At 36.0% G+C, this 19,955-nt stretch overlaps 1 protein-coding gene across 8 annotated transcripts in view; it reads right to left on the bottom strand.

Annotated features, from left to right (window-relative positions):
* Positions 1–3,822: 3,822 nt before the first annotated feature.
* CCNT2 (cyclin T2) overlaps positions 3,823–19,955 on the bottom strand; it is a 39,927-nt gene continuing 23,794 nt past the window's right edge. For 5 of the 8 annotated variants that reach the window (XM_046018478.1, XM_046018477.1, XM_046018481.1 and 2 more), the window contains 4 exons: positions 16,775–16,820; positions 15,030–15,193; positions 10,548–10,618; positions 3,823–10,027 (listed from right to left, as the gene is read on the bottom strand). In XM_046018478.1, the coding sequence (XP_045874434.1) occupies positions 8,603–10,027; positions 10,548–10,618; positions 15,030–15,193; positions 16,775–16,820 (1,706 nt within the window). In that variant the 3' untranslated portion in view covers positions 3,823–8,602. Of the gene's footprint in view, positions 10,028–10,547; positions 10,619–15,029; positions 15,194–16,774; positions 16,821–16,940; positions 19,950–19,955 lie in introns of those variants that run through there. The other 3 variants (XM_046018480.1, XM_046018479.1, XM_046018484.1) reach the window with 2 other exon arrangements.

Genomic DNA, 19,955 nt, shown 5'->3' on the forward strand with positions numbered 1-19,955 from the left:
TTTTATTTTTGGCTTGTCTACTTTAATGTCCTTAACTTAAAATAAATTGTAAAAACAAAAAGAAAATTGTTTGTTTTGACTTGGTGGGTAAAAACTTTTATTTCTTGGAAACTACAGGAAGGTGAGAAATGAAAAACGAGAGAGATGCTAGGTTGTTTACTTTGGCAGCAGTTTTAATCTGGCAGACTACAGGAGCCTCTCAGTTAACAGGAAGAGCTAGGGGCCTTGGCATTTCATTATCAGAGGGTCCCCTAATTCCCAAGTTTCTACCTACAAGAACCTGTATTGTTCCAGGTGACTCCATACGCCTCAGGCTGCTTTCCCTGTAATTTACAGAATGACCTGAAGATTTCACTTATTTGTGGGGTGAATTAGGTCATGGCACATCTAGAACTACGGAAACCTAAGCCTGCTAGTACGACAAAAGCTAGATCTGATCAAGGGGAGTGAACTGAAGCCCAACACCAGGATTCTGAGATCATGACCCGAACCAAAATCAAGCTAGCCGCCCAATTGACTGAGTCACCCAGGTACCCCTGAAATCAATCATCATTTCCATTTCTAGAACATTGAAAAACCTCACCAGAAAAAGTGGACAAATTGTCAGAATTATTACAAGGCCTTGTTTTATGTTGATAGAAGCAGCATTGTTGATAAGGTTTCTACTGCCCTGACTCCACTCATCTAAATTTCACTGACATCTATTGTTTTGAGCTATTTCTACAGAATCTTTTTATTGGTCACTATCATTTCAAAGTGGCACAATTACAAATTAACTTCAGGTGTATTCCAACACCGGTTGTCAGACTTTGTCAAAATCAAGCTGGTTCTTCTTAAGTTTTTGAGAAATAACTGAAATCTAGTCAAACTGAGATAAAAGGTTTTACTTTAGCCAACATGTTTAGACACATCTTTGTGGGTATACCTTCCTTGTCTCCATTTGTACAGTTCTTTTTCTCATATTTGATGGTAATTTAAGGGATACATCCTTCATTTACTTGTGTATCATCATAACCTGACAAAATGAAGTATCATTTTGTTAAAGTGGTTTTTAAAAAGCTTTATTTAGTTGGGCTCTTAAAAGCATTCTTTAAAATCTGGGTAGTTTTTCTTTTCTTTTTTTTTTTTTAAAGATTTTATTAGATAGATACAGTGAGAGAGGGAACACACGCAGGGGGAGTGAGAGAGGAAGCAAGCCTCTCACGGAGCAGCGAGCCCAAGGTGGGGCTTGATCCCAAGACCCTGGGATCATTACCTAAGCTGATGGAAGATGCTTAACAACTGAGCCACCCAGGCGCCCCTAAAATCTGGGTAGTTTTATCTGATTTAGGAGCAGAGAAACTACCTATGGGAAAGGCTAGGGAAAACAGCATACTCTGTACACATGGGTATCGCAGCAATGGACACGAGGCTGATGTTAACCACTCTAACCCTCTTCTGTCTATAGAATACTGAACACGACTTTGGAACATTAAACAGAACCTTCAAAAATCTTGTGTTTTAAGTAGGTGACCCTTGACAAAACAACAGAGTTCTGTTGTTTTGTTATTCATTGTGTTTAAGACAGAACAGGCAGGAATTCTGCTCTTATCATTGCCCAGCTGCTTGCTCTCTTTTTATCTTCCTTTGGGGGGAGAAGTGTCTGAGAGGGGATGGGGAGTGCAGATAAGTGGTGGCTGGAAGTACCAGCATTTACTGAGCTCGTAATATAAAAAAGCACCTCATTTAATTCTCGTTTAGGTTGGTAGTATTACTCATTTTATTAATGAGCGATAGGGTTGAGAGCTGAGTGACTTTCTCAAGGCCATCTGACTGGTGGAAGTTGGGACCGTCACTCAGTAATTTGTGTGACTTTACAGCCTGCTGCCTCTCAGATGTGTGCTTTGTAAGTAAAATTACATTGTTAGGTTTTACCCAAACAAAACCCCACTGGGATGCTTATTAAATTCCACCAGTCCAGTTAGTGACTTTGATTACTTTAATGAATGGTGTGAGAAGTTTTTCCTTTTCCACTTAACAACAGCTCCCTTTTTACCACACACAAGGCCTGTTTTTAATTATATTCAAAGGTACACTTCATTATGTACTGAATCTGCCTGTATGCTCCACCAGAGGAAATCTAACTCCCCAGAGTAGTCCCAACGCTACAGCCCTTCCCTAACTTGAACCTACTTTAGACTTTGTATGGCAGACATTTCCCAGTGGCTGGGTGAAGAGAGCTGCCAGAGTGGAGAGGAGCAACCTCTGGAGTATGGGACTAGGGTGTACAGGATTCCATCATCCACCTCCTCCAGCATGATTGCTACAGCAGTCCGTTCTCTACTGGACCAAAGAGCTCCAAGATAAAAACCTCTAAATCTGCTCCATCACCTACCAGTTTATCTTTATTTCTCCTACGTGTTGCACTTGCCAGTGTTAATTCAGCTTGAAGCCACTATGTAGAAACTTGCATTTAAAAGAACTTTCCACAAAATTCTGTCAACACTGAAGTACCCAATGTAGGCAGTCCCTACCATTGGTAGGGTATTGATTGGTGATCAATACATTTAACAAGAGTGGAAAACTCTTTCCACTAGCAAACAATTCTGAAGATCAAATACTTTGTCCTACTTCAATCACTTCTCACACCTGTGCAAAAACTATGGCTGAATTCATCCGTAGAGTAATTGCTCTTAATGGATTATGACTTGAAAGACTAAAACAAAACCAGAACCAAAAACTGATCTGGAGTATATGCCCTGACACCCGTAAGGTCTAAAAGCTCTTACTTTCTATGGCAATAAAGGTAAAAACCCTATCATCAGTGAGGGTCTCCACTGCTTTGTGAGGTACTACTGGGGAGAGGGAACAAGGCAGTTCATGAAGCAGAGCTAAAACAAAAATGTACAATTGTTTTCATTATACTGAGAACATCAGGGCAAAAAAAGAGGGAAGAAACAATGGAGTAGGATGGATTACAAAACAGAATTACTAACTGGTTAAGTGGAACTAACAGACTTTGTAATGTTCCTAAATAAAACTCATGCAATTTATTATATGCTAACACAACACGCCCTTATTGGTGTTATCAACAGAAGATGAAGACAACTCTCTTGTAATTGATTTCAAAACATTTATTTTACATTTAGGCTTAAGATGCATTTTAGAGAAAGCAACTTTTCTATCCTAACTTTATTAAAGCCACCGTATGGCTTCAATTTTCTTTCAAGTGGAAGGTGTGGGCAAATCGGTGGAGAAGGCAAGGGGTTGGAGAGCAGCAATAATAAAGCAGTTTATGATTAAATATTTTTTCATGAATAATTCCCCTTTCAGATAATTGCATTTTCTCTTTGCTTTTTGGGGAGGTGATGCAACAGTTTAACCAAGAAAATTCCAAAGTATGAATGAGAATGAACAACTTAAATTCTGGAAAACAGTAGGCATGCAGTTTAATACATACCCAAGTTTAATGCACCTGGACTGGGTTTCATCATTCCCTCTAATAGCTAGAGTATACTTCTATCAAGAATCTCGTTAATGCCATCTATTCTATTTAGCCTTCCTGATCGTTCAAACCTTAAACCTCACAACCCTAGAATATGTACATTTTGTAGGTAAGATAATCAAGGCCAAAGTCAAGTAATTCACCCAAGAACATCAGCTACCAAGTGGTGGGTCTGAGAGTAGAATACAGAAAACCTGAATGAACTCAAAGGCCACACTCCGTGAAGATTTATGAAGTTATTCGGATAAAGAGAAACACATTAAGCCTTATTTCCTGTATTTCCCAGGGCCTGAAAATTACTTCTGATTCACATTAACAACACATATTAGAATCCTGGATTTACATTTTCAATAAACAAATTTTATTAATAATTCCTCGTAACAGATACTGCACTGAAATTCAGTAACTAATCAAATTCATGCCACACACACACGTTCTGATTTTGGATTTTCTATCAACAAACATCCTATTCAATAGTCCTTGGGGATTCTGAGTATATTCAGAAAACAAAATCCTAATCATTGCAGACAACAAATGAGTCAGGTGAAGTTTGTCAAACCAAGTGAAGCTGCTGGAAAAACACACCTTAAAAGTAAGAATATACTCATTATTAAACAACAGGCAAATCAAACCAACTACTAAACAGGTTTTAAGTACGGCTTCCTCCCAAAAGTTGGAAATAAGGGAAATTAGCCCTCAGAATTTCCTTTGGGGTTAAAGGATCACAGTGAATGGGTAAACTCACCTTTATGAAAACAGAATTACTCCTAGCCATACAACATTCAATGTACCTTGCTTATCAGCCTATTCTAAAGAACCTGTCAGGCAAAAATAGATACTAGTAGAATTATATGGAATAGAAAAAGAGGAGTTACAGAAGCAAAAGCTGGCTTTGCCCAAACTGTCATTGTGGAATAAAAAAATGGAAGCATGGTCAATCAGACTAAAACACTGAGCATTCCAGACCCACTGGCCAAGATCATCTCAACTGCAAAGGCAAACTTCCCTTACAAAACAAGCACACTTCTAATCTGGTTTACAGCAATCAAATTTTAGATATTTGAGTAACTCTAATTCTCAAATTAGTTGCTATTGTAATTTGGTACCCTAGAGGGCAGAAGACAGAATGTGTTGTTTTCCAATGCAAAGATCCCAATCTAAATCAGCCTACCATAAATAAATACAAGGGCACACAAAATTATCAAGTATCATTCTGTGAGCTCAGTTAACACAAGTTTCCTGATGGGGGATTCACTGATCTTTCATCTGGGTAAATACAGTTAGTGAACCCTACTGGCTCCCAAGAAAGCCTCTTGAGCAAGAGATTGCTAAATCAAAGATTCTTCACAAGAGTTCTCAAATTTTTCTCAGCAGAGATCTTAAGTCACCCAGCAATTTAAGCATAGTACTAGCTAAGAAACAACTGCTTACTGCTTAGATAAAATTTGAAAATGGTGGTATTTTGAGAATATAACTGTCTTCCTTTAGAGCTCCTATCATGTTAAAATGAAACACAACAAAACAAAACCCTCCTTACTTCCACGGAGAATGCAAAATACCCTAACATATCTAATTCACCCAAGATACTTCTACAGTACACAAGTCATGCATAAGTATGCAGTGGTTTATTTCTAAGGCTGGTTAAGGAATAAAACCCATCAATTTAAATACTCAAATATAACTGAAAAAATGTGCTTAAAATGCTAGGAAAGGCAATTGGTAACTAACAAAAACATTCAAAATTTGGTTCTCTGAAGTCATTCCCTTAGATCAAGGAAGACAGACCAAAAAAAGATAAGGGAGTCTACCTAATTATAATCTGTTGGTACAAAGTCATGCAAGCACCTCTCATGACATTCCACATGAAACCACTGATGTTATCATGGTAGAAATCTGGAGTCAACAACTCTAACCAGAATGCACCTGCACAGACACAGAAAGATCAAGATGCACCTGCAACTGCTTCCGAAGACAAACCTAAGAAATGAACCTCAGGTTTAACAACAAAAAGGAATTGGGACATTTTGCAAGGTCTTACCACTAAAGGATACTATCACCAGTTTGGTACAGCAGTTTGTACCAGTTTGGTACAGCAGGCCTCTAAGAATATGTCAGTGAAAAAAACACTCTTTCTGTTTTTTGGTTCTGAAAACGTATAGTGAAGTAGATAAGGCATATATTTAGGGGGCACAGCTCAATATTGGAAAACTATGTAAAGAGGTAGAAGTAAAGACTTTCTATGCAATGTACTTCTGCATAAAGGTAATAAAGCTATGATCTAGGGAAAAGACAACTGAAAAATGAATCACTCTTTTAAAGGATGTTTAAAGATAATGCTTTTTAATATTTCAAATATTAAAAAAAATCTCATCAAAAATGTAAATCACCTTAACAGTACTTTGCACATGTGGAATTTCATACCTAAATTTGATGTACTATTTTGGTTTATTTATGGCTACTTACAAGAAGACTCAAAAATAATGTCCATTCATTGGAGTCTTTTTCTTTGGTTGAGCCTATTGGGACCAGGCTGATGAACTATTTTATGCAAATGAGATGGGGAAAGCAAATTAATGGTAGTATGAGTAATAGGGGTTTTTCACTTATTGGAAATGAAACATAAAAGGATTTTCATATTCATCCCCATGGTGGTTTTAGAACCTATAATCCTGTTCAGAGGTTAAAGAGTTTGAATAGCTCACACAATCCTGTACAAATTACAATTGGCTGCCCTTTAATAAATAAAGTCATTGTAAAGAATTACATTTACAGAGTGAAAAGTGAATACATAGCATTTCAAATTCAATTTTGGAAGTACTAATAAGTACTGACCCATAACAATATATACTAGCTACCTTTTAAACTGTCCATCATTAGCACCAATAAAGATTCAACAAAATTACCTTTATTCCCACATCTCAAAACAATTCTTCAAATTCTTAGTGAAGTTTAAGTATAGTCACAGACCTTAAATATTCACATTGTTTTCTATGTCATACTGAAAATAAGTTCACTACTTTGGATATTCTTTACAAAATCTTATTAAAATTCCTGGTATTATCATCCCCAATTATACAGTAGCACGACCACCCTATGTCGTTTCACATGATAGCTCCTTAGAGGTTTCACATCTAAATTACCAAGAACAAAACCCTTCCCCGCCCTCATCTTGCACTCAGCTTAATTCTATACTAGTCCTCGGATTATGTACCACTGTAAAAGTATAACTGTATCAAAATTACCATGTTTATGGATACAATAATATGCCATACAGAGCAACAAAGTTACATGTAATGACAAAGATTACTAAAGGTATGCAAGACAAAGAACAAATGTTAGGACATGCTACCTAGGCAAAGTCCCTAGAAAGAGGCTCCTAGTATCCTAAGTTCAAATAACATTGACAAAATAATGAACAGTTATCTTAAAAAAAAATTATAAAGCTACTGGCAAATTAGGTAATCGCTAAATAAAGGTAGAGCACGAGATTAAACTCTCTTAATATTTACAACTGCAACATACTTGAGTAAAATTACAATTGTGCACATATCAGTGGCTTTGTAACAAAAATAATTCATATACATAGAAGAAAAAATTAAGACAGTTTTCAGTTCAACAAAAGTTGAATTCACCCCATCTAAAGACACTCAACAGCTCAAAGATTTACCACAGAATAAATTCAAGATTAGCTGATAAACCGGAGCCACATTACTGGTGTTTAAGACAGATTTTAAACAAGTTAAAGTCTATTGTTTGTTCAGAAGTTAGATGACTGTGCAAACTTGACCTCAACAGGAATATTCTGAGATGTGCAAACAAATGTAAAACCTCCACTAGTTTGTTTACTTTGAGGCTAACCCCTTTTTCTCACAGAGCTTCCTGATAACAACCACAAGCTATAAATACAGGTACAATGCACAGTCAGTGATCTTTTCTTTTTATTTATTTTTAGAATATAAAAGAACTGAGAGAGTAATAGGTTTAATTTCATTTCTATAAGGAAGACTGCATTTACCTGAAAAAGAAATATGGCATCACACACAAACACACTTCGTGGGAGGAGTATGTTTAAGAATATGGTGTCATTCTGAACACTAAAGGAAAAGCAATCCTTGTTTACTGTTAAAATATGTAGTGTTAAAATTCTTTATTAAGAAAAAACCTACTAATTCTTCACTATATAAGTTTTGTGGATTTAGTTTTCAAATCACAGTAATCTACATAACCATTATTAACAGCTCTGTGTTTATAGTACTGCAACAAGCCAACAAACATTTCAAATGCACTTCACATCAAGAGTATGTAAACTTTATTTCTTCCTCTTCAAGCCTTCAGAAAATTAGGGGCTATTTCAGCAGCCAACCTGGTCAGAAGCTCTGAAGGCAAAAGTTCAGTGCCTCACAGTGTAAATAAATGACCATCTGTGGCACTGCATATCCATCTGGTAGTGAAGTGTCCCCCCCTTCAGTGGCTTCCAGTAAGGCCTAGAGTTTAAGGTTAACATGAAAAAGTGCCACCTTTGTTTTAGATTAGTGATGGACTCTGACAAGATAAAATAAAGTTATATTGTTATACTTACAAGCAGCTCCAATCCTGAGTATTTATGGTAATATCTAAACATACAAAAATGTATGTACATTTTTCTCCACTTTCTTGTAAACAGTTGTCAGTATACTGTTTTATCCCTTTATCATTGAAACATGCAAATCATACATACAAGTATAAATACACAAAAAAAACCCAATTTACACTCATTCAAAAGCCAAGCAACAACAAAAAATAGCTACAGTATTCAAATTATAAATAATGAATGCTTGAGGCATCTTATATTCCTAGAAGCAGCCAGCCATTCATCCTAATGTTCTTAGCTGCAATTGTAGAAATACTGAGTTTTGCACCTTCCATGCTTTTACAGTATTTATAACACTATCATATGTGGAGATAAAGACTTGTTTACTATCATCTCTTCTTTTCAGAATGAAGAATAAAGCAGCACTTACAAATATTGATGCAGTGGCAGCAACAGCAGGTGTTACCACTGCTAGATCAGGAGGAAATTTTCCATTCTAACAATTTTTAAATTAAAAAAGTAAAGGAAAAATTGACCTAAACAAATGATTACATGTTCATTCCTTGGGCACTTAACAGCGAGTCCAGCATGTCGAATGTGTCTTTGTAGTCCATATGCTGGCTGTTTGTACTGTACTCGTGATTGACATCAGGACCGTTGGTCTCCACTGGCTTCTTGTCCAGTTTCACGAGGGTGCTGAGATGTCCGTAGCCCACCTGGTATGTGACAGGGGGAGGAGGGGGTAAGGGATGGTTAAAAACAGAGTTGTGAGAGGATATATACTGCTTAACAGAGGAGGAAGAACTAGATGAACTACCTGAACTTTTGGAACTTTTGCTCATTTTGGAGTGATGGTTGTGAGATGCATCATTGACATGCAGCTTCTTCCTCGAAGAGCTGGAACTAGAGGAAATGCCATCACTGCTCAGGCCGACAGGACTCCTCAGAACAGTGGGTGGTATTCCATCAGCACTGTGTTTACTGCCACCGCTGCTGCTGCCACTGTGTGAGTGGGAATGCTTGTGACTGCTGAGGTGGTGGCGGTTTGAGGGATGGTCCTTGTGCTTCTCCTTATGGTCTCTGCTAATATGTGGGCTCGAATGCTTGCTCTTCCCACTGCCCTCATCAGAAGAGCTGTGTCTTTCTGAAGAAGAAACTTTTATTTTCATTTTCAGTTCTTCTTTACTAGCACTCTTATCAGTGGGTGGTATTGGAATCCGTAGTTTCAGTGATCCACTCTTTTCCTTCTTATCTGCCGTGTATTTTTCAGGTTTTTCAGTACTTGTGATGGGAATTTTCATTTTAATGGGAGAAGTGACACTGCTGCTGGCTGACTGTGACTGCACATGTTTGTGTTGCTGTTCTACTTGGGCAGCTATATAATGATCTCTTACATCCAGATCAAGGGTTTCTAGCTTACGTTTTTCTCTATATTTATCTAAAGACATTTTCTGAGGAATTACTCCAGGAGTAGCAGAAATTGGCCCATGGTGTTTACTGCTCCCTGCTTTATGAGTATATTCTTGCTTCATGGAAGAATGATCGGAAATTTTGTCAGGTCTGTGATGTAATCCTGAATGCAGTGATATGGAAGGTCCCTGCTGGAAATTGATGTTGTACTGGGTACCAGACAAAGATGTCTCTTGTTTCTGTGAATACATCTGGTCTGTCCGTGCCGACTCTTGATGTTGAGGCCATTCTTGGTGTGATGACAACCCGTAGGAGGTACCTGGCATTCCTGTTGCTAGCATTGACAAATTATCAGATGTATGGCTGTCTTGAACAGAAATATTTCCTGAATTTAGAGGTACTGGTGCAGGGAATGCTGATGTAGATGGTTTCTGAAAACTTGGGTTTGTAGGCACACCAGTAACACTATCTACTAAAATGGAATTCTGGACCAAAGATGAACCAAGAAGTGGTGTTTCTGAAACTTGTCCATCTACTTTTGGTTTCTTAGCCGCCTGATTAGCCTATTTAAATTAAACACAAAAGAAGCAATGACAGCAAAGGAATTTAATACAAACCTCCTTACTTTATAAAAATCGATGTTAAACATATGCAAACAAAATCACCTGAGGTTTAAGGCTTTTTGTTGCCAGTAAATAAATGTCTCACTTAGAGGCATAGAAGAAGGCTATAAAAAGTGGAAACCACTGGTTTTGGAGTTAGATATAGGTTAAATCCTGGCCCAGCATTTGCAAAAGTAATTTAACTTGTCTAGGCTTTAATTTGCCCATTTGTAAAATAAGGAGAATATTTCCATTATAATCACCGTGAAATTAAACACAAAATTTATAAAGTACTTAATTAACAAAGTCCACTGGACACAGCAGTTGAATAAATTATGAGGGAATGCAGCTTATGATACACTGTAATTATTTAGGAATACTGGAAATAAGGATATTTAACCAAAAATTCAAACTCGTTAGCTATGTAATCGTTAGATAAGCAATAAACTGATATTCTATTAAACCCTGCCAATTCTCTTACCCTCCAGTTTCGAATCCTCTTCAACCTACTAGGTGTTTTCTCCAATATTTGTAGAAACTCATGTGTTAGCTCTAAAAATAAAATTTAAATTTAAAACTTAGAAGGTGTCTTTAGGATTCATATTTCTCTCAAGTGGGCAATATTAAAAAGGGGCCTCAAGAGTTCATCTACTTCACTCTCACCCTTCTATTCAACCTTCAGCAAATATAGACGTAGACACAGATCTGAACTGCTACTTTCAAAGATTAATCCCTTAAAAAAAAATCACTCTCCCCACACCCCCATGCTTAGAAAATCTGGAAAATTTAGTAGCATTAAAAAATTCCCCCCAAACAGAAAATCTTCATTAGGCAAACATCTTAGAAACTATTGCAGGCAAGATCTATCAATAGATTCTTTAAAATTAATGGACAAAGTTGGAGGAAAAAGAAGATATATGTCTATATGTCTAATTACAAAGAGAAGAACAGTAACTTTAAAACGGAGAAACCCAGCAGATATCACCTTAACTAAGTGATCATGGTTATTACCAGTAATAAGGTAAAACCTTTGAGAAAAACAAAACAGAACAAAAAACAACCCTTGAGAAGATGCACAGGGCAAGGTAAACCCATTTTCCATTTCTGTGGTATTCCTGCCCAAAATGCATTATTTCAATCTAATATTGAGAAATATCAAACCCCAACCGAGGAACATTCTATAATGTAACTGGCCATTCTTTTTCTTTTTTTTTTCCCCAGAAGATTTTATTTATTTATTTTGCAGAGAGAGAGCATGTGCGCACATGTGCACAAATAGGTGGAGTGGCAGAGAAAGGAGGAAAAGCAGGCTCCCCACTGAGCAGGGAGCCTGATGTGGGTCTTGATCCCAGGACCCTGAGAATCATGACCCGAGCTCAAGGCAGACCCTTAACCGACTGAGCCACCTAGGTGCCCCTCATCATTATTTTTCAAAGTGTCAAGATCATAAAAGAAAACAAATAATAGAAAAACTGACTAATTTAGGGGCGCCTGGGTGGCTCAGTGGGTTGAGGCCTCTGCCTTCAGCTCAGGTCATGATCCCAGGGTCCTGGGATCGGGCCCCGCATCGGGCTTTCTGCTTGGCTGGGAGCCTGCTTCCTCCTCTCTCTCTCTCTCTGCCTGCCTCTCTGCCTATTTGTAGTCTCTGTCTGTCAAATAAATAAATCTTTAAAAAAAAAAAAAAAAACCTGACTAATTTAGAAGAGATTTAAGAGGCATTTCAAGCAAATGGAACATGGGATCTTAGAATAGAAAAACTAAGGACATAAAATAAAACCTGCAGTTAGGTAATATTGTAACAATGTTTATTTCTTGGTTTTGATAACCATGTATATAAGATGTTAACATTAGAGAAACCAGGTAAAGAGTATACAGAAACTGTATTACTATGTAGTTTAAGTTTAGAATTATTTCAAAGTTAAATGAAAAAAATTCCTCCATCTATACTCATAGACTCCTAGTAATTATTACTATTAACACAGTAGTAAAACCACCTCGGTCATATATTTTTACCTCACTTTTTTTCTTAAATTTGGGATTACAGTGAGATGACTCACTTTTCCAAGGCAGTGTGGTTACGATGAACTCCACTTTCCTACCCCAAAATAGTGCTATTAATAAAGCTATTGACCACTCAAGACAAATATTCATACCAGTCAAATGAATTACAGTATCACATAATATTAGTCATGCCAATTTAGTAGACATAGATTCATTTATTTTTTTTAGTATGACAGTAAGCATCTCTATAAACGATTCTAGGCAAACATGCCAAGACTGATAATGAAAATTAAGACAATACAAAATTTTTCTTTAAGAAAAAATATGCAAAAACTCAGCACTTATTATATGTTTATAAGCTGTGACAACTTAAACTTGCTCATGAACTTTTTGATCCAATTTGAGTGAAAACAATTCAATGCCTGGACTACTACCCTTCCTGATTTGAAAAAACCCCCAACTTTTTATACTTCGACACTAAGAATCCGTCAAATAATCACTGCTAATATATTACTTAAGTGCACAACAATCATAGATGATGCTTAAAATAGAGCCATTCTTCCCTTCCAAATATACAGAATATAGAAAAAAAAATCAAAATGCAAGCAACACATGAGGGTCTGTTATTAATCATAAAACAAAAACAAACTCTGCAAAACAACAACAAATGTTACAGGTAGGCCAAGTCCTAGCCAATGCTGTTTTTGCAATAGTCATTAAATGAATTATTATTATTATTTTTAAGATTTTATTTACTTGACAGAGATTACAAGTAGGCAAGAGGGCAGAGGGAAGCAGGCTCCCTGCTGAGCAGAGAGCCAGATGCGGGGCTCGATCCCAGGATCCTGGGATCATGACCTGAGCTGAAGGCAGAGGCTTTAACCCACTGAGTCACCCAGGCGCCCCATAAATGAATTATTTTAGTAAACACTGATTCTTAGACAATGGGCTAAAATTCAGAGGTATCTTAATATCTTAAACTGTTACATTTTTTTTGGTGATGAAAACACAAAGAAAGAATGCTATATGAAATGTTGAAACTGTCAATGTCTTCAATGTCCCAGATTCCCACTCAGTGGCTCTTCAAATGAATAACAGACCTGAGCCTTTTCAGAATGGAAACAGATTTTTTAGGTGGCCCCTGCTGTGTCAAAAAAACCAACTTTAACCTAACTTAAGAGAAGTGTAAGAGGCAGATTACCTGCTTTTTGCAAACTTTGTTTTAGGATCATGTATATAAATTATTTTTATTCCGATTATACCTACTTTATCTTATCTGTTACCTGCTGAAGTAAGATGGTGGCACAGATAATTTAATTTTCAAGTTATAGATGAAAAAAAGCCCCCACTGGCTTTTAGAAGATGCCATTTCCACTCACTGAAGATTTTCTTCTCTCTCTCTCTTTTTAAAAGATTTTAAAAGTATTTATTTGGGGCAGGGGTGGAGAGAACACAGAGGGAGAGTGTGAGAGAGAAGCAGACTCCCTGCTTAGCAGGGAGCCTGACATGGGGCTCCATCCCAAGACCCTGAGATCATGACCTGAGCTGAAGGCAGATGCTTAACTGCCTAAGCAACACAGGCGCCCCCTCCCTCTCTCGTTAAACTTAAAAAAAACAAAACAAAACAAAAAAACCCCCAAAACCTCTGGCAATGTGAGGAAAAGAGCATAATCATGTGTCAGTAATATAGCATGAGCTACATACTCTTGAGAAATTTTTCAGGGAGGGGAAAAAAACCCCAAATCAAGAAATCTAAAAAGGAAGCTTATTTTACCAGAAAGATAGGTAATATTGCACATATAGCTGTACCCTGTGTTTGTAAACAAAGTTTTGTTGCAACACAGCCATACCCATTCATTTACAGATTGCCTATGGCGGCCTCCCAGCTACAGGGGCAGGGTTGCGTAGTTGGCATAGACAGAAGGGACCTAAACCCTAAAAAGAGTTACTTTTGGCCCTTCACAGAAAACAAACATCTAGGTTACAAAAACATGTTGAGATTTTATTGGAAGATCACATGTGAAACCCAAAGGGTTTATGTAACAGATGTCCTCAGTAGCAACAGATACAAATTCTATTTTCCCATTAGCTTCAATTTTGCAACAGAAGTTAGGGAAAGCCCACAGAAGAGTAAGCTGAAAATCTAACATACCAGTTTACCAGTTTAGGTATATCTTCAGTAAGAAGTGCAATCTATTTCCTTTCTGAAATCTACAGTATTTGGTTAAAATGTCTTAATCCCCAAGAATCTCTCCTACCTATGGTCAGCTTCTCTTATCTGTTACCAGAGAAATTCCTTATTAAGAGATCTAGTTCCAGGTTCACAATTTATAGTATTGTACCCTAATTTTGTCAATTCATATTTAATAATGAAAGGCAATAGTGACACATGTCAGTGGAACTACAGAATATGGAATGTTACCCTGAAATACCTTTAGCTCACTGCTTCACATGTTCTACAGTAAGTTATAACCAACTACCAACCTATAGCGTTACAAATCACATATACATATATACATTTTTGAAAAGTCCTAAAAGGGCTTTAGATAGTCACTGGTGGTTAAAACATGTTCAAGTTTTTTTTTTTGTTTTTTTTTTTTAGCTTTTCCTTTAGGCTAATGCATCCTTATTTTCATCCTGTTCATTTGCCCATGTAATTACGCTTTTAAAAATTCTATTACCAAATTGTTAAAATGAAATTATAGTTATGTTTCTAAGGAGTCTATTATCTCTTGAAACACAAACTAAAATATTAATAGTTGAAGAGCTACCTGGGATTAATATCAAAAAAACTACAGAGGGAGGGGAAAATGGTGGAGCAACCAGAACTGGTTAACTGCTCACTTAAGTATGAGTTTACGGGGATTTGCTTTTTTTCAAATCTAGACAAAAGCAGGCAGACTTTTTCCATAATATAAAAATGTTTTCCACATTAAAAAAATATTTATTTTTCTCTACTTACCATCTAGTAATTCTAGAGTAACTGTAGGATCAACATATTCCCACCAATGCTTTCCATCAGTTGACACAGGAATCTCCCAATTGGACCATTTGCAAGCCAAATGAATACATACACATGCTATCACTGTTGGTTTGTACTGAAGACAGAAGGTGGTAAGGTGTAGACTGTTGTAGAGCAGGTGTGAAAACGAAGAACCATAGTAATTCAAATATGTAAAACAAAGAAAAATATTTACCAGTAAGATTAGAGCAAAAACATAAAGGTTTTCTTAAGTCTACAGTACAAAACCTTATTTAATTAAAATCTAAGCACTATAGTTATAAAATCCCAATACTAAAAAACCCACATAGATTATGAACATTCCCCACATTCTGACTCCCCAGAGCATTATATTAATACTAATACATTAAGATTTCTAAATTTTGAAGTATTTTTACTTCTTTATAAGAGGGGAAGACAGTGTATTTCCAATAATCAGCACAAACAAGTATAACATTTTAATTTTTTTGGTAGTATTTTTGTTTCTTTTGTAATGTCTTGGCAAAAAAGTAAAGAAAAAGCAATAGACTGTAAAACTGACAAAGTAATTTCAACATCACATTACAGAATCAGGAATTCTACCATTTGGTATGGGTTAATAAACAGAATACTCAAGTAAATCAAAGAGAATCTAACACTTATCTATGTAAACCTCAGTCTTCTTTTCAGCAAAGCTACAGAGAAAACTTACCTTTTGGTGAACAGCTTCCAGGCCCAATGTTGCTAAGTACTAGAAAAATGCTATCTTTCTCCTTCTACTATATGCCCAACTGGGCATATAACATGTTACAGCTAGCCTTTTCTAACCGAAGTTTTATATTTAGTACTTTCTTTTTGTTGCTCAAAATACCTAGGGATAGAGGTTAAATCCCAACAACATATACCTAATAAAATAAATTGGTATTTGCCAGTCCAAAGCTTTACATAAAATTTAACAGTGTCACAAGAAAGTAAGGACCACACAAGGCTAGTTTGGTCCCCTCCTCCCAAACGACCCATTTAAAAAACAAATTGAAAGCATTAATATAATCAACCCAGAACAGAATTATGTATTAAAGGCTTTAAAAAATTATTCTTCCAGTTCAGTTCAGAATTGATGAAAAATGTTTATCAACCACAAACCCACACTATTTTTTATATAAACTGAAAAGGAAGTAAGTTTTTTTAAAGTAAAAATTGTACTTAGTCAAATCTAGGCACTGACAGGACTTGGCTACTTCTGATTTACAACTAGTGGGTATTATCTGGAAGAAAAATCCAAGTTATATAAATTTTATTTATTAAAAAACTTTAATGATTATTTTAAAGTTAAGACTGGATCAATGTGAAATTTAAAAAAAAATGTCATTTAACTATAATTGTAAACTAGAAATAGCTTTATACTTACCAAGTTGCTCGAATTTCTACGTTAAGTTTAGCTCTTTGTAATCTTTAGCTGCTATTCAGGCTACCAATTTTAGACTTATGCACTCACAAATCGAGAATATGTCATCAGAAAGCACCACTACACTTCACAATGTGCATTTAACCCCTCTGTGCCAAAAGTCCCTTGTACAATACACCGCAAAGCAGACAGGAAGGTACCACCACAGTAGATGGTCCAGTCTCCTGTTGCAACAAGGGTAAGAGACACATTGAGGGGGCCCTGCATTAAAGGAAGCTATAGTGTGCTACAACAGTGCAACAAAGAGGGTCAGGATAACAACCTGTTGGTAGCCATGAAATAGGATGTCTGTGCCAAATCCTTGCTTGCTGTAAGAAAAGAAAAAAAAAACGAAGACAATACTATCAGCTTTATTGTGCTACCATCAAAAAGTTCTCAACACAACAAAAACTTCAAAGTTTTGTACACAAAAAGTAAATTTTACTTACTACTTACAAATATCACAAGAGCGCCATCATTTTCTATACTACTGAAAATCTTCAACAACATTCACTCAAATGTTTCTTGCTATCCCCCAAAGATCTGAGAAACAAGCCGATTTGCTTTTAGCTAGCCAGTTACAAGGGCTAAACTTGTTACTAAGTTAAGCATCTAGTCAGCTAAAAGGTGCAATAAAGCATTCTCCTGGATTTAAAAAAAAAAAAGAAGAAGAAGAAGAAGAAAAGATTTTGAAGTCTAATACAAAATACAAAGAGGTGCCTGCCAGACTTAATCCTCAGTCATCATATTTAAGTTGGCTTAAGTACTTCCATCCAAAGAAAAGAAAACAAAACAAACCCTCCACCCCCCAAATTCAAGAGAGCACGAACTGCTCAGTTTTTTATGCTACTAAGCATCAACAAGGAATAAACAACCTAGAAACATCCTAAGGGCGTAGATATAGAAAACTCCACTGCATGTATTTTTCTTACAGAATCCAATTGTCAACTTTAGAAAAAGATGTAAGTACTCTAGGGAATCAGGATGCTCCAACATTGGTCCCCAAAGGAAAAGCAATTTTTAACAACTAGCTTTTAAGACATTGAAATTGAAAACAGTCCCCCACTCACTTTATCTGCTCTCTTATTCTTCCCAACAGGGATTCTTTGCTATAATTTCCCTTTTCCCCCAATTACATTCATAATCATTGATGTACCTTTCCCCTCTGCTCACCTAGGATCTGATCAGTTCACCTCAACTCACCCCTCTCTAAGAGGCCTCACATTTGCCCTCTATTTTTTTCATGGCACCTGTAATCCCTGCTGCCCCATGTGGATCACGAACATAAGGTATACAAAAGGGATTTGGGCTTAGCAGAGTTGTGCTAAGGAAGAGTGTCAAAGCATCAGATGTCTTGGAGGCAGTGTGACTTATGTATGGCATTCTTTCCTGGTGGGGAGGGAAGGAGAAATCACAGAAATGAAAGGTCCCTGTAAAATGACATTAGCCAATTCTGTAGCAAAGTAGCATAATATCAACTTTCTCATCTCCAGAGGGGGTGGGGGGTTGGAAGAACTTTAAAGAAACCAAAACATTTACCACCCCCCATGCCCCCAAAGAATCAAAATATGTAGAGAAGGAAGTAAAAATAATTTTAAATTGCCATAGCAGTTTTTACCTCAGAATATACCTAAATTCAATAACCCATTAACAGTGTACAACAGAGGAAGAATGTAGGAAAAATGTTCTTTTGTTAGCTGAAAATTTTAACAAAGAAAAACAGACACCAAACATAAAAGAATGTTTTTAAATGGAGTAAGATGTAAACTATAGTTACCTGAAATGTTAGTCAGACAAAATGCAAGTTAAACATATGTAAATTTGAATAAAATTTAAGAATCGGTCACATTTTAAGCATTAACAACAAAAAATTAGATTTAAATATTATGCTTTGGATAAAACATCAAATTTGTAGTGTTTGTGAATTTTTAAAACCTTACTAATCAACTCTGTAAATGAATGGACTTGGTGTCTCTAGCTTTAGATATAGAGCAACATGTACAAAAGCTACTAAATTCTGATTAAAGATCAGGACTCAAATTTCACAATGATGCTAAGCTGAAAATCCAGTTTCATCTCCTACTAGGTACCTATATGAATTTTAACCTAATATCTTTCTTCATTATCTTTTTTCATTAGGCTTAAAGCAAAGTTACATGGCTCCTCATTATTCTCACAAAATAGCTTATTCTTTCAAGTTTTCAGGAAAACCACTCTAAAGCCTTTTTCCCCTTAATTCAAACACATACACTAGTTATCTAATTCTATACTATACTGTAATTCTGGGATGAAAATGTTTTCTAAATCATATTTTAATAACCATGAAGTACAGGAACCATAATTAAATATGTTCTACAAGTCATAACATGTACTAGTTATTAGAATAATATAATATAAATGGGACTTTCAGAAGTCCATTTCTTAACAATGACACTGTCTAACAGGTTTGTTTGTTTTAAATGTAGCCATTAACATAATAAAATCCTACCAGGTATAGGAATTCAATTTAGAATAAATAAAGTGAGAATATTCAGGTAAAACACTAAAAAACAAAGAAAAGCCTTTAAAAGTCTTACCCATTTTGTTTAGAATAAACCTAAGGAAGGAAGTCTGGGGGTAAAAGAATGAAATTGCAAAATTTCATTTTCAAAAAGTAATAGAAAAAGGTACAATGAAAGTTCCAAGTGGTTGCTCTTAGTACATTAACACTTCAAATGGGAAACAGGAAAGTAGAAGTAAGAAGTAGTGTAACAACATGCAACTGTGTAAAGAGTATTTCTAGGGATACAAGAACAGATAGGCAGGATTCATTAACAAGAGCAGAAAAATGTATACCACACACTTTATAAGCCATAAAACAAATAATACAAAAAGTTCCTACTCCTGTTTTAAAAGGTTTAATAGGCACATCACATGCTGTCTGTAGCATACTATGTATTTCCCCATCACACACAAAAAGGAAATTATTTTTAGTAATACCAAAGAATTTTGAAGAATGTATTAAGTCAATTTTGTTCAAACGAACACGGGGTAAGTATTTCCAAAATGGCAAATCTGCTAAGACAATTTTTATCTGAAAGATCTGAGGATGGTCTCCAAATTCTTAAATTGTAATAACTTTTCTAGAAGTCAATGAAAGCTCGAGACAGACCAGAAATTTTCTGTGTGTATGTGTCAATGGCCAACTTCTTAAATATTAAATGAAATGGGACTGGCTTAGCCTAATGGGGAGGTGGAGAGAGTCTTAATATTTGGAAGCCCTCCAATTTTTCAGTGAAAGGAGATTCTCCTAAAGTTTAAAGGATGCTAATTTGCTAGGCAGAACTACACGCTGAAGTAAATGAATAGGTAGATGCAGGACACCAAAAGATGTTGCTTCAAAATGACATTTCCCCATTTTGATAAAACTCATTCAAATCAATTATAGACAGTAACACTTAATTTAGAAGTTTCAAAGATCACTT

Source organism: Meles meles, chromosome 9, assembly GCF_922984935.1.
Source record: "Meles meles chromosome 9, mMelMel3.1 paternal haplotype, whole genome shotgun sequence".
Lineage (NCBI taxonomy): Eukaryota > Metazoa > Chordata > Mammalia > Carnivora > Mustelidae > Meles > Meles meles.